Raw genomic sequence first — 15,391 nt, 5'->3', positions numbered from 1 at the left:
CATATTATCAGTAAGAATAAACTTCCATATATTAGAGATTCGAGCATAGAGTCAGTATGTGATTCATGTCAGCAAGCTAAGAGTCATCAGCTTCCATACCCTATGTCTACTAGTGTTTCCACGGCTCCCCTACAATTAGTTTTCTCTGATGTATGGGGCCCTGCTCCCACTTCTGTTGGGCGTCATGATTACTATGTAAGCTTTATTGATGATTATAGCAAGTTCACCTGGATCTATTTGCTTAAGAAAAAGTCTGATGCCTTTTCCGCCTTTGTGAATTTTCAAAAGCTTGTTGAACGCAAACTTGATAGAAAAATTCTTACTGTTCAATCTGATTGGGGCGGTGAATATGTCAAACTAAATGCCCTTTTCCAAACCCAAGGCATCTCACATCATGTATCTTGTCCTCATGCACATCAACAAAATGGTTCTGCTGAAAGAAAGCATCGCCACATTGTTGAAGTTGGCCTTGCTCTTCTCGCCAATGCACATATGCCTCTAAAATTTTGGGATGAAGCCTTCTTGACAGCCACATATCTCATAAATATGCTCCCCAGTAAAGTTATTAATCATGACACACCTCTACATCGCCTTTTGGGCACTCAACCTGATTACAATTCTCTTCGCGTTTTTGGGTGCGCCTGTTGGCCCAACCTTCGTCCCTACAATAAACGCAAACTTGCGTTTCGTTCCAAGCAATGTGTCTTTTTAGGCTATAGCCCTCGTCACAAAGGGGTTAAGTGTCTTGAAGTCTCCACTGGTCGAGTGTATGTGTCTCGTGACGTAGTCTTTGATGAAGGCGTGTTTCCTTTCAAAACACTCCATCCAAATGCTGGTGCCTTGCTTAGACGGGAGATTCTTCTCCTTGATTCATCCCTTCAAAATCCTGAACATGGGGACGTATCTATAGATGATTTACACATGGAAAATTCTCATGCTACTAACCCTACCTTCAGACCTGTTTCTGCTATTCTACAGGATACATCACATCATATGGAGCATCCTGGTGAAAATTTGAGCCAAAATGATGCTGAAATGAGTGACAACAGCACACATGAAATTACAGCAGATGAAGACACGGGTTCAGGACACGAGGATGAATTTCTGGAAGAATCTCCGTCGGGATCTTTCCCTCTGTCCTCGTCGGATCATGTGCAGGCCAGCCCTGCCTCCACTACTGGTCGGAGACACTCTCCAGTTCACGTGCGTGCGCCCGCATCCACGCCGGGATCCTCCGCGCCATCTGATTCTGCAGCTCGCCCGCACGCCGCGCAATCGCCCACACCCGGAGCCACTCGATCTTCTGCGCCGTCTGCAGCATCTCCGTCAGCATCCGGTTCCTCAGGTCCTGCAGCTGCCAGCGACGGGGGGACAGCAGACACTGCTGAGTCAGCTCGCCCAGCAGCCCCCGGATCCTCTGCATCACGTCCAAACGCTGATCAATCTGTGTCCAAAATTAGCACACGTGCATCCAGGGGTATACACAAGCCAAGAAAATATACCGATGGCACCGTCCGTTGGATGTTGTCTGCTACTCGAGATGAACCTGATAATCTTCAAGCAGCCCTAGCAGATGACAAATGGAGAGAGGCTATGAATGAAGAACATGATGCACTTATGAAAAATAAAACGTGGAGATTGGTACCTCCACGACATGGCACAAATATTATTGATTGTCGATGGATCTACAAGATCAAGAGAAGAGCTGATGGGTCAGTTGATAGATACAAGGCTAGATTAGTAGCCAAAGGTTTTAAGCAACGATACGGAATAGACTATGAAGACACTTTCAGTCCTGTTGTCAAGATTGCTACAGTTCGGCTTGTCCTGGCAATTGCTGTCTCTAGGGGATGGAGTTTGCGACAGCTAGATGTAAAGAATGCGTTTCTACATGGTGTTCTGGAAGAAGAGGTCTATATGAGACAGCCACCAGGTTATGAAGACCGCAGAAGGCCAAATTATGTGTGCAAGCTTGACAAGGCACTGTATGGTCTGAAACAGGCGCCTCGTGCATGGTACTCAAGGCTGAGTTCTCAGTTAATTCAGCTTGGTTTTGTTGCTTCAAAATCTGATATGTCTTTGTTCATATATCGCAAGTCTACCATCACTATATTTATGCTCATTTATGTTGATGATATCATAGTTGTTAGCTCCTCGAAAGCTGCAACGGATGCCTTGTTGGAAGATCTCAGAAAGGAATTTGCCTTGAAGGATCTAGGTGATCTACACTTCTTTCTTGGAATTGAGGTTCAAAAGGTTAATGATGGACTAGTGCTAAGTCAAGCAAAATATGCTAGAGATGTGCTTGGACGGGTTGGTATGACAGATTGCAAAGGCTCAACCACTCCGTTGTCTTCTTCAGAAAAGATCACAGCACATGAAGGAGACTTGCTAGGTCCAGAAGATAGTACCAAGTACAGAAGTATGGTGGGTGCACTTCAGTATCTCACTCTCACAAGGCCTGATATTTCCTATGCAGTAAACAAAGTCTGCCAGTACTTACATGCTCCCACTACTCTGCATTGGACAGCTGCTAAACGTATCCTAAGATATGTTAAACATACCGTTGACATTGGGCTGACATTCATGAGGTCCAACTCTACACTAGTCAGTGCCTTTTCAGATGCTGATTGGGCAGGATGTGTAGATGATCGTAGGTCAACTGGAGGTTTTGCTGTTTTCTTTGGACCGAATCTCATCTCATGGAGTGCTAAGAAACAAGAGACAGTCTCCAGGTCTAGTACTGAGGCAGAATATAAGTCTGTGGCTAATGCTACAGCAGAAATAATATGGGTACAATCACTTCTTGCAGAACTGGGAGTCAAATTGATTCAGCCGCCATGTTTATGGTGTGACAATTTAGGTGCCACTTATTTGTCAGCAAATCCTGTGTTTCATGCAAGGGCGAAGCATATTGAGATAGACTTTCACTTTGTTAGAGAAAGAGTTCTCAAGAAGCAATTGGAGATTCGATTTGTTCCTTCAAAGGATCAAGTCGCCGATGGGTTTACAAAACCCCTTCCTGCTCGTAGCTTTGAAGAGTTTAAGCATAATCTCAACTTGTCCAAATCCAAGTTGTGATTAAGGGAGGGTGTTAGAAGTAGTATGTAATATTATCTCCTCTATACGTATTTGTATCAATCTCCTTGTATGAGCTGGCACCGCAATGTGCGTATATATATAGAATCAATCTGGACGTGCTCGGGTATCCGAGTAGACCGTCATATTTTGACATTTCGGATGCCAAAAAATGGTCGCGAGCGTCCGTTTGCGTCGCCCCGCGGACATATTTTATCCGCGCGTCCTTTTGCGTCTGGGTGTGCTCCCACCGAGGCGATCCATTTTTTGAATTGCAACATAGTTATAAACATAGAAAGTAGTACATATAAATGTATAAAAGCTATACAAAGTAGATCTATAGGCCTAGACTACATGCTTCCTGACGGGCCGGCCCGTCGTTGCGTCGCTTTGTCGCCTGCTTCTCTGCTGCCTCCCGCGCGGCCGCTATGGCTCGGTGCGCCGCCGCGTCCTCGCGCGGTGCCTGCTCCAGCCTCGCGTTGGCGGCGTCGTCCTTGAGCGTCTCGAAAGACTCGACGGTAGCCCTCTGCTCCGCCGCCCTCTCCTTCGGCGTAGGCGCATCAGGGTCACCGGAGGACCAAGATATCTCGGAGTCGGAGTCCTCTGCGGCAGCGGCGGCTGCCAGCCTGCGCTGTTCCAGCTCGGCGTCGACCGCCGCATGGGCCGCCCGCTCCTCCTCTGCTTCTTCCTCCGCGAGAGCCAGGGCCGCGGCGTCCCTGACCGGGTGGAGGAGGTCGGCGCTGCTCATGCTGGATCTGGTAGAGGCTGAGCGAAAGTGGCGCTACAACAACGGCGGCTAGGGTTAGTGGGGTGGAGATGAGATGCTCGCGCCCCTGTTTATATAGGTCGGATGCAGGACGACGGCCACGCCACGCTTGTGGAGACAAATATGCATGCACAACATTTTATTGTTTACAAGCTTTTCAAGTTGGTACTGATTTTGCCAGTAGCTACTGCCAGTGTTGAAAGGGTATTCTCCTCCATGAATTATGTGAAGAATAAGCTAAGAAACAAGATGAATGATGATTACTTGAACAATTGCATGGTTATATTTGTTGAGAAAGAATTATTCAATCAAGTGAAGGATGAGGATGTCATCAATCTCTTCCAAAAGGGTGCCCCCAAAGTTATATTGTAAGAGGTACTGCCTTTTTCCATTGAAATTTGTTGTTGTACTTCGATTTGTGTAGATTTATGCACTTTAGTATTATGTATTGTACTGAAATAATTGTTATAGTCCTACTGAAATTATTGTCCTCCTGAAAATATAGCCTATATAGGCTTTTGTTTGTGTTTTTCTAAGCTTTGTGAAAATGATAGGTGTTTTCTCGTGTTTTTCTGTGCCTCAACAACATTTTTTGGCTGCTGGGAATACCCACCATCATTTTCCTGGAGCCGCCGTTGTGTACAGAGGTCTAACTCTACTGTATTGTGGTAGCTACCGCTTTCAAATATCCCTTTACTGTGTAGATGGCACAGGCCAGGGGGGAAATTGTCCCTTTCCATTTTCTATAGACCAATATTTTTTTTCCTACAGCCAATAGTGCACCAATCATATAAGGCCTGCGTATTGTAAATAAGTAGTACTTTTCTCCAAACCTAGGATATCAATCTGCGAAGCTGCCATGGCTTACACTGGTGCATTTCATTGTTCCATTGCCTTTCAAGCCTTTATGGTCCTATTTGTGCTTTCAGTTTTTGCAGCAGATGTCAAGGGAGGAGATGGATGCCCGCGTTTCTCTTGCGGTCATCTCCGACATGTCCGGTCTCCTTTCCGCCGGCGAGGTGATCCACGTGAGTGCGGCTCTCAATCACATGAGCTGGTTTGCAGCGATAGTAAGGCTAAAATTCTCATCAGCAATACAGCATACTATGTGGCTACCATCGACTACACCAGTTCGTCTTTCTGGGTTTTGAACGCCAACTTGGATACAAACAGCAGCTGCCCTCTTCCTTACTACTCTTTCCCACAGAATGGAATAACTAATTCAGATGGCCTTGTGGATTTCTATACTCCTGCCTCTTGGGCATGCTTTGTTAATTGTTCGCGAGCAATAGCGAATAATAGTTGGTACAAATCTGTTGCTTGCCTGAGTGCAAAGAATTCACATGTTTATGTCCTGGCTGGCTTGTATTCGTGCAAGATCGAATATCTCCAACCTTCTTGTCGAATCTTGAACATGATTCCCTTTGGTGGGAAATCGCATATCTCCAACCCAGAGCTACAGAATGCAAGTTATTATCATATCATGGAATTCATAAGGATGGGATTTATGGTTGAGTTTCCTTTTCATCGTAGTAGACCTTTCTCGAGGGTTGATATTATCGACAAATGCGTGAACAACTCAACAAGGTGAGTCCATTTCTTCCCCTAATTTGGTTTTTTATAATTGTATATATTGTATATAAGAATTGTGTGCCCTTATCATAAATCATTTTCTCTACAATTCTGGCTTGCAGTTACTTCAAGAAGCTTATCTCTGATCCAATAGTGATGCACTGGTTTCGTGCTATTTTCTTTACGGGAAATCAATTCATAAGCTGTTTATATCCTTATGATGGTTACCCAATATCACATGAGCTATATTTGAGTTCTGAAACCATAATATATTCTATTGATGTCATCAAGTTCCTTTTTGGTATGTGATAATTGCCTACCTTTAACCATCACCTTGGCAATCATACCTACATTATGTGGCTGGCCAACTTATGCATGTTTGTCGACTTGTTTGGGAAGGTCTCTGCAGATTTGTCTTGGCACCCATGGCTGTATTAATATTCCTTGCCCACAAGTACTGGAAAACAAGGATCATAATTGATGCAGTTGAAAAGTTCCTCCGGATGCAACAAATGATCGGCCCAGTAAGGTACGCCTACACAGACATCACTGCAATCACCGGCCATTTCAGAGATAAATTGGGCCAAGGGGGCTACGGCTCCGTGTACAAGGGAGTGCTACTCCCAGGCGATGTTCATGTCGCGGTCAAGATGCTAGAGGGTAACTCCAACTGTAATGGAGAAGATTTCATCAGTGAGGTCTCCACACTCGGCAGGATTCACCATGTCAATGTGGTTCGTTTAGTGGGGTTCTGCTCCGAGGAAATGAGGAGGGCGCTAGTCTATGAGTACATGCCTGAAGGTTCTCTTGACAAGTACATTTTTTCCGCCGAGAAGATTTTCACTTGGGACAAGCTCATTGAGATTGCTTTGGGCATTGCCAGGGGGATCAACTACCTCCACCAGGGATGCGAGATGCAAATTGTACACTTTGACATCAAGCCACACAACATTCTTCTTGATGGAAATTTTGTCCCCAAAGTTGCTGATTTCGGTCTCGCCAAACTTTACCCAAAGAATAATAGTTTTGTTCCATTGAGTGTCCTACGGGGAACTGTCGGGTACATAGCTCCTGAGATGATATCCCGAAGCTTTGGCGTCATATCGAGCAAATCTGATGTTTACAGCTTCGGGATGCTGCTGCTGGAGATGGCTGGAGGACGTAGGAATTCTGACGCGAATGCAGTGAACTCAAGCCAGGCATACTATCCGTCATGGGTGTATGACCAGCTAAAGAAGCAAGAAGTGAGAGAGGATGAGATATCTACTGCAGTGTCTGAGATGCATGAGTTGGAGAGGAAGTTGTGTCTTGTTGGGCTTTGCTGCATCCAGATGAAGTCCCACAACCGGCCGACGATGAGCGATGTCATAGACATGCTTGAAGGTGGCGTCGACGGCATGGAGGTGCCTTCCAGGCCATTTTTCTGTGATGATGAGGACGCCGATATAACAGATTCTTACCGTTTCTTCTCGGAGCTTATTGCCATCTCCGAGGAGGAGGTGAGCGAAGACATACATACATGCAACTAATTTAATTATTCCGAGGAGGCGATCCACTTATTTAGCTTTGAAACATTTGAAGTTCTGGTTTTAGTTGTACGGAATAAGAAAATATCTTTCCATGTTTCTCTCCATACCTCTGATCTTGTATGCAGAAACTTTGTAATACCGATGTTAAAACTTCTTAATCCATGATTTAATGCAAATCATTTGCTTGCTTTTTCTTCGAAAACAATACCAGGAAACGTGTTATTTTTCTGTGATCTTATACTCAGCTTCTACTGGTGTTTGTCTTCTGTCGATAGAGCCTCTGTACCGTCCGCAATCGTGTTTCTTGTAGAAGTATTCAGAGCAAAGAAAAACCGAGACGAGAGTTTGACTGCAGAGTCGCCGCGGTCCATTTCCGTGAGCAGAAGGATCGTCGCCACCTCTGGTCCATATGAGCCACTACAGAGCAGTGGACGGCAGCCCCGTCTTTGACGGTATTCCAGCACAGCCAAGTTCCACTGAATACATCAGACTGGACTTTGTGCTCTTCTCTTGCGTTGCTCCTCTTGAGACCTCCGTCCTAGATGTTATGTTGGGCCACGGCCATGCTGATGGTTTGATTCTCTAATCCTCCTTCCAGGAAGCTTAGTTTGTCACGTAACACACATCAAACAAGTAGTTCACCTCACAAAGTCTACGTTCTGCGGCACTGTCATAACACAGGAGGGTAATTTACAAAGAGGGCCCCGGACAAATAGTGAAGTATCAAAATGTTTTTCAACTTTTACAAGAAAGACCTCTCAAATTGTAAAACACAACCGAGTCCATCTTCTCTACCGCAGCTTAGGAAAGATCTCTAGTCACATCAACTAACACCGGACTACACCACTTGGGTTGCCATCAGTGTGGAAGGCCGCACTTAGACCAAAGATCCTCAACATCGGCACACTGGCTAAGATTTTACGGTGCGAGCCCAACACTACAACGCGGAGTGGACTCTGGTGGCCACAAATCACCTCGACAATCTTGGCCTTTATCGGAAATGAGCTTTTCTAAATTCAAGTTGTTGAAATCCTACTTATGTTTTAAATTGATACAAGAAATACTAAATGGGTTTGTAACATTTGCACTTGAGTATTGGGATTGGTCAGTTTCCAATTAGCTACTTGGGTATTCCGATTCATTATCGGAGACTTACTTTAGCTGAGTGGAAACAAGTTGAGGAAAGACTTCAAAAACGTCTAATGAGTTGGAAAGGAAAACTGCTGTCTCTTGGCGGAAGGCTGGTTCTCATTAATTCAGTACTAAGCAATATGGTACTGTACATGATTTCCTTCTTCCAATTGCCTAAAGGAGTCTTGCATCGATTAGATTATTTTCGATCTAGATTCTTTTGGCAAGGAGATGGTGAAAAAAAGAAATATCGTCTGGCTAAATGGAATGTACTTTGTCGACCAAAAGACCAAGGGGGGCTCGGCATACATGATCTTGAGATCAAAAATCGAGCCCTACTTGGAAAATGGTTATTTAAACTTCTTTCAGAAGAAGGTATATGGCAAACGATTCTAAAGAGAAAGTATGTAGGCTCAAAGGCTTTGTCCCAGGTGGTTTGGAGACCTGGAGACTCACACTTTTGGGCTGGTCTTATGGCGACAAAGAAATTCTTTTTCCCATACGCATCTTTCTCGATAAAGGATGGATCTCAGATACGGTTTTGGGAGGATAAATGGTTAGGTAATACCACCCTTCGGGAACAGTATCCTGCTTTATACAGTATTGTCCGCCACAAATCTGATACCATTGCAACGGTGATGCAAGATTCTCCGATTAATATGGCATTCGAAGGGATCTTCTAGGCCCTAGGCTAGAATCTTGGAATGCCTTGTTGCAACGACTCGAAAGGGTTCAGTTGACGCAGGGATCCGATGTGGTTAGATGGAATCTAACTGAGAGTGGAAAATTCTCAGTAGATTCAATGTATAAAGTGTTAATCCAATTAGATACGCCAGTATTTACCAATAAGAAAATTTGGTCTATGAAGATACCACTAAAAACAAAGATATTTGCGTGGTATCTTCGTAGGGGTATAATTCTTACTAAGGATAATCTTGTAAAGCGTAATTGGCAAGGTAGTAAAAAGTGTGTCTTTTGTCATCATGATGAGACAATTAACCATCTTTTTTTCAACTATCAATTTGCGAGATCTATATGGTCAATAACCCAAATAGGTTCGACCTTGCATCCTCCTCAGAGTGTTGCCAATCTTTTTGGTGCCTGGCTCAATGGGGTAGATAGTAGGTTTAAAACTTTTATTAGGGTGGGGGCGATTGCCATTATTTGGTCGCTTTGGCTATGTAGAAATGACAAGATTTTCCATGATACTAACTCTTCTTGTTTACAGGTTATCTATCGATCCACCGCTTTGCTCCGTTCGTGGTCCTTGCTTCAGAAGCCAGAGAGCCGAGACCTCTTTATGGAGGTTTCTACACGGTTGGAGGATGTGGCGAAGGATATTTTTTCCCAACATGGATGGCGGCGTAATCTAAGGATAGAGTCCTCGGAGTCTTAGTTGCCATTCCATGTTGCAGCCTTTCAGTGTTGGTTTTATATACGTTGTGTGTGTGCTACTTTGACAATTTGTGAGTGTGCGGCTGTGTGCATCTTGTTATGCAGAGGCCGGGTGTAATACTTTTAAAAGTAATGAAAGCGCCCTTTATCGAAAAAACATTTGCACTTGAGAATGATATCTCAGAGAAGATTAATTACAAAGATAAGATTGAAGATATTGTTTCAAAAAATATCAAACAAATGATGCTTTTCTGTAGAGCATGAGGTTCTATATTTTGATCTTTTAGAATTAATACATGATATATTTCTGAGCATTGTACGGAGTAGCGCATTTTATAGTTATATAATTGAGTAAACATATTAATTCGTTTTACTAGTTATTGGAAAAAAGAATGACCCCACTTTGTAAATCACATTGGGGCTCAAATCCTGGAAACGGGGCTGATATCATGGAGTGTCTATTGAAAGATTGCTGCAGTAGTCAATTGAGCCAAAAGTTTAAACTCATAAAAATAGACTAGACAGTGTATTTATATTCAACACTCTCATTCACGTCTAGACTATTTTAGTCCTTAGCGTGGGTTCGATGCGGGCCACATAATCTTTTTTTTTTTGTTTTTAAAACTGCATGAGCAGGGTCTTGAACTTAAGAACTCCTATCTCTGATACCATGAAATATTGATGCACTAGCCAATAAAACCAAAAATCTGAACTAACATCATTGAAGCCTAGGATTTCCCCTTTCTTTTTGTTAAGCATTTCTTCACATATTATTTACCGATTTTAACGGAATGGCAACATTAAATGGCATCTGAAATTCAAATTGTAATTGGCATTTTCCTGAACTGATTCCAAATTTTCGATTTCAGTGCGAGTAGATAACTATAACAATACAAAACTATTGAGCCGAGCATGATGCCTTTTGATGTGTTCATGAACTGTTTCATGAAATTATAATTAGTCAGGAACTAATGCGCCTCGTTGGTCTATCAAAACTGTTTCACGAAATACATTTTCCTACTGATTTTTGTAGGCAATAATGATTTTTTTTTGTGAGGAGGCACATAGTGATTTCAAATACTCCCTCTGTTCCATTCTATAGTGCCTATAGTTTTTTGGCACGGAAATTAGCGCAATAGTATTTTTTACACAAGACCACCTAGCTGAACGATTTGAGATCAATGTAAAATTTGGGAAATCCATATCTTCCTAACTTACCATAACAAATCCCACAAATCTCTCTTGTTGATTCTCCATATATGTGCAGCCAAGTTCAATTAAGGAAAGTAAAACATTGCTGCCTAATTTTAAGAAATTGTTGGGCCATGCATTAGGAATCTCAATTAATTGTTTCAAATTTTGTATGGATTTTTTCTCACGAATATTGTGTGGGAGCTGAACGGGGGAGGGGGTAACTGAAAAAAATCCAAGCTACAATCTTATATTCTTAAACAAATACCAAAAATCTATAGGCACTCTAGAAAGGAATGGAGGGAGTAGTATACTATTCACAAGCCTTGCATCTGCGACTGAATTAACCAATGATGAATTAAGTAGTAGGTTAACTACAATGACAGTGCCAAACCAGCAACATCTATCCGTTTGGAATGCGAGGGCAAAATGTACAGTCGCCGTCCTCGATCCTGTTGTGCCACCCCTCCCGCTCGCCTGCGTCGACCTGGACCGACGGCGGCGCCTCCGAGCTCTGCGGCGAGCGCCCACCATCCGGTTACGATGTCTCGCGCATCGTGGACGGGGCTGCACGGCGGATGGGCAGGACCGCAGGAGGCTGGTCTTGGATCCCCAAATCCCCGGTGCGCGGTGAGCGGCTCCTCGTAGGGCGGCGAAGACTCTGCGCTGGGCGGCGTAGAGTTCCAGCACGGGGCGGAGCGCGCGGGGTGGCTGACCGAGACCATGTACTTCGCAACACATGGAGCTCGTCGGCAGGGTGCTCGGTGAGCTAGATCTCACGGAGCTGATGCGGCGGCCGGTGGAGCAGCTCGGCACCACGTTGTGGCGACTCCTCGTCCACAGCTCTGCAAATATTCATCATCTCAAGGTACCCCTGTTCCAGCTCCTAGTTGATTTGGTGAGTAGTTTTCTCCATATCAAAATTTCTAGCCAAACGACCTCCGAGCTTAATACAAAATGTAGTTTTGTCAATTTTGTGTGTTTTTAGGACTGAAAAACCAGCAACGCATTTATGGTATAAATCTAAGACTATCTTAAGGAGTAATACAATTTCAGGTCCCAGGAACAACGAATTATAGTGTGGATATATTTGATATCAATTGCCCTGTTCGCACCATGTAACAAAGTCCAAAACTCGTGTCAGTTCGTGCACTGCATTTTGAAGTGAGGAATTCGTGGAAGACAACTGCATTGCAGAATTAGTCGAGTGAGGATAAATCACTACACTGACATAATAAGGTAACCATCATATCTCTCATAATTTAAGTGTTAAATACAGATTTAATCTGATATGCTGCAACTAGTTGAAGTATTACATGGTGGTTACTGAAAGTCCGAAATACACATGAGGATAGCTCTCAGTTATTCCACTAAATCATGGTAGTGTGTTCTCCATGTTTTACCGCACAGGATAAGTTTCAGATGACACAAAAGGCTTTGGTGGTATCTGTAGATTCTGCAACCTCCCTGTTAACATATTTACCACGTTTGTCATTGACGGCCGATTCTTTGGGTTCCACTGGATGCACCACAGTGCCACGATGGCCAGCTTTCTCATCTTTACTTTCTCTTCCTCCGTCAGTTCCCTTGTAAGTACTGAGTCCTGGCCAGTGGTTACTTTCTCATAGATCCACTCTGGGAGGTAAACCTCATTCTCGCTGTCAAGACCTTGGTCTGAGTTCCTCCTTCCACTCACCATTTCCAACACTAGCATACCAAAGCTATATACATCTGACTTGTAGGATACGCCCCCAAAGTTACGAGAATATAGCTCTGGTGCAATATATCCCATAGTACCTCTTGCTGCGGTTAAGGTGACAATACTTTGATCCCTGGCGCACAGTTTTGCAAGGCCAAAGTCTGAGATTTTCGGAGTAAAGTTGTAGTCCAGCAAGATGTTGTGTGGCTTGATGTCAAAGTGAAGAATGCGCTGGTTGCATCCTTGGTGTAGGTACTCCATTCCTCTGGCAATGCCTAATGCAATGTCTAGCATTTTTTCAGGTACTAGGAGATCTTGAAAAACATTAGAACCATGCGAGAATATGTATTTCTCCAGCGACTCATTAGGCATGAATTCATAGAGAAGACCGCGTCTCGTCCCCTCGGAACAAAAGCCCAGGAGGCGGACAATATTGGCGTGGTGGATTAGTCCGATTGTTGCAACTTCATTGATGAATACTTCTCCCTCTCCTGTAGAGTTCTCCAACACCTTGACTGCTACAGGCACTCCATTTGGTAGCTCGCCTTTATATACGCTTCCAAATCCTCCCTGCCCTACTTTTACCTTAAATCGTCTGGCTATCTTCTTAACTTCAGAGAAGGTGTATCTGGTGGGTTTTGACGTGCCATATGTTTTGAGAAACATTTCAACTTTCAAATGTATCTCTTTGTTATAATTTGTCTTCAGTGAAAGATACAGTGCAGTGGCCACTATCAAGAGAAGAACAATTAATGTGGCCACTGATGATGTTGCTGGATAAACAGAGAACATGAAATTAGCAAATTGCACAACACAAGATCTGTACATGGTCATTTATCCAGCCCGAGGAGCACATGCAGGTCATGATTTGTGTGTGCAACCATTTGGAAGTAGTTGCATGAAATTTATAAGACTAGTGCGTTTGGAATAGGACATCATGTTGATGCGAAGGCGCTTCCGGTTGGTATCTTTTTTTAGATGGTTGATTCATGTATCGACCTTATGTGAGACCCTTGAGATGTAATCTCTTGTAAACAAACTTCAATAATAATTAAATAAAAAGCTATATGCATCAATTGATGCAGAGGCTTCTCTTTTTCGAAAAAAGGAATTAGCATATTGTATTTGCATTGGAAACAATTACCTACTGATTGTAACGGGGATAAGACGAGGATGTTATATCCATATTACAGAAATTAATGAAATCTGGTGTTTCAAACTATATTTTTGGCTCTGCTTGTTATTGTCTTTCTTTTGGCTGAATAGTTATGGTGGCCTCATGCTGACTGAGTTTGTAATAAACGTTGGTTGTGTGCATCTGCAAATGTTGGGAGATGATTTCTTCCATTTTCTAAAAAATTCAAGTTGTGATTATTGGGAAGCTTCATTTTCTATGTTTATTATTCTTTTGAAATAGAGAGCAATATATGGGCTGTAGTAATAATACCTGCAATGACTTTGATGCGTGAACCTGCAAATAGAAAAAAAAAGTGAGAATTGGTTGTTGATTTAGGAAGACAAAAAGTAACTATACTTCTTAAAAAGCTTGGTAGTTGCTCAAACGGTTTATAGGTTAAAAATCTTTCAGACTGCTTAAATGGGATGCGACGATCATATTGTGCTACTGGCCAGTTAGAAACTATACCACGCGGCATGCAGAATGCTTGATTCCTTTGCGAGCTGAATGCGCACCGTCCCCCCTTGTGTTCACAGTCATAGCACTCCTGCAGATTTTCCCATCCGAGTTTCATCTCTGCTGATTCGATGATTCTTTCTACAAGTGAATTGAGCGTAGTACGTGACCAGTCTACATCACTCGGATAGGGTAACCGGACTAGGCCGTCTGAGACGACCTCACAGCTCAATGGAAGATCTGTCATGGGTAGATAACTAGGCAACAAATACGATAAGTGAGTTGCGTTACTAAGGCAGGAGATTGGCCCAGCAGCTTCATTGCTTGGCGTTAATTCTCGCGAGCAGCATACAAGGGTTGCGTACATCTCATAATATATGTCACAAAGGGCCTCGTGCGTGTGCTCTTCATAGGCGACTTGAATTGGGATGGTTTTGGAGATAAGTTTCTGCAGTGGACAGGGAGACAAGGCTGCAAGCGGGACGAGTTTAATGACAGCATGGCTGTAATATATGTCGATTACTTTGCATGGGCCAAGAAGTGGGTGAACTAGGATGGTGTCTTTGCCGGAGCACACTAACTCCATGCAGGGCCTGCCGCATGATGTATTGCTGGCCTCGAGCCGGAAAGGAAACCTAATCTCTGGGCCATGTTTGCTGCACTTGGACGGAGGACAGTACCTGAAAAAATCTTGATCGTCCCACGCCATGGCCAAGCCAGTTCCGTGGTTGATAAGAGAAAGTAGGAAGGCTGTGACAAGGAGTTTGCACATCTTGCGGTACTAAGATGGACAGGTTGAGAAGATATGAAGGCGAGCAAGGCGCTGCACGTATATAGAAGAAAAAGGCATCACATGTGGTAATCTACTGTGAAGTAGTCTAGTAGCCTATACTAGTATGGTAATGGTCTGATAGCGGCATGCTTTAATTGTGGTGGACCCTGTTCAAAAAAAAAATTTGTGGTGGACGAATTCCAACTGCGCATGATTTAGTAATCCAAGTGCGACTGAAGACTGGCTAGCGTCCATGATTTAGTACGCCATGGAACTAGTGGACAGTATGTAAATTCCACTGCCGTGATTGCCTTTCTTCTCACTTCTGACAGATACGTTAATTATTGTGGTCGAATACTAGTCGTACATGCTGCAGTGATTTGAAGCTGGTCATAGTGGGGAGTAACTTAGACTATTAACATATGCGATATTACTAGTCTAGGTTACTAGCTTCATAGTGAGTACTAACTTATATATGGTGTCATGCATTGTGTTATTTATTATGTTGTAGACTCATTTTGCTTTGGGGTGTGTGATGTTATGGTAACATAGCTAGTTACCACCTCACTCTCTTTCTTCATTTATTGGCATGCCATGTCATCAAAATGCTTGAGATGTGTGATGT

The 15,391-nt window shown here is 43.4% G+C and overlaps 1 protein-coding gene and 1 pseudogene across 1 annotated transcript; one reads left to right on the top strand and one right to left on the bottom strand.

The window, feature by feature from the left end:
* Positions 1-5,535: 5,535 nt before the first annotated feature.
* On the top strand, positions 5,536-6,945 carry LOC124664115 (rust resistance kinase Lr10-like). Its single transcript, XM_047201708.1, has 2 exons — positions 5,536-5,717; positions 5,816-6,945. The coding sequence occupies exons 1-2, from the start codon at positions 5,573-5,575 to the stop codon at positions 6,943-6,945; spliced, it is 1,275 nt and encodes a 424-aa protein (XP_047057664.1). The 5' UTR covers positions 5,536-5,572.
* Positions 6,946-11,989: 5,044 nt separating this feature from the next.
* On the bottom strand, positions 11,990-14,776 carry LOC124661982 (annotated as a pseudogene).
* Between the last annotated feature and the right edge of the window lie 615 nt (positions 14,777-15,391).

The sequence above is a fragment of the Lolium rigidum genome, chromosome 6, assembly GCF_022539505.1.
Source record: "Lolium rigidum isolate FL_2022 chromosome 6, APGP_CSIRO_Lrig_0.1, whole genome shotgun sequence".
NCBI classification, from domain to species: Eukaryota; Viridiplantae; Streptophyta; class Magnoliopsida; order Poales; family Poaceae; genus Lolium; species Lolium rigidum.
This window is presented reverse-complemented; position numbering and strand designations above follow the sequence as displayed.

What these genes read in the sequence shown, in the direction of transcription:
- LOC124664115 (XM_047201708.1), top strand. Translation starts at nt 5,573, where the DNA reads ATGCACTGGTTTCGTGCTATTTTCTTTACGGGAAATCAATTCATAAGC. An exon ending in TGTCATCAAGTTCCTTTTTG is followed by an intron (nt 5,718 to 5,815) that starts GTATGTGATAAT and finishes TTGTTTGGGAAG; the next exon opens with GTCTCTGCAGATTTGTCTTG.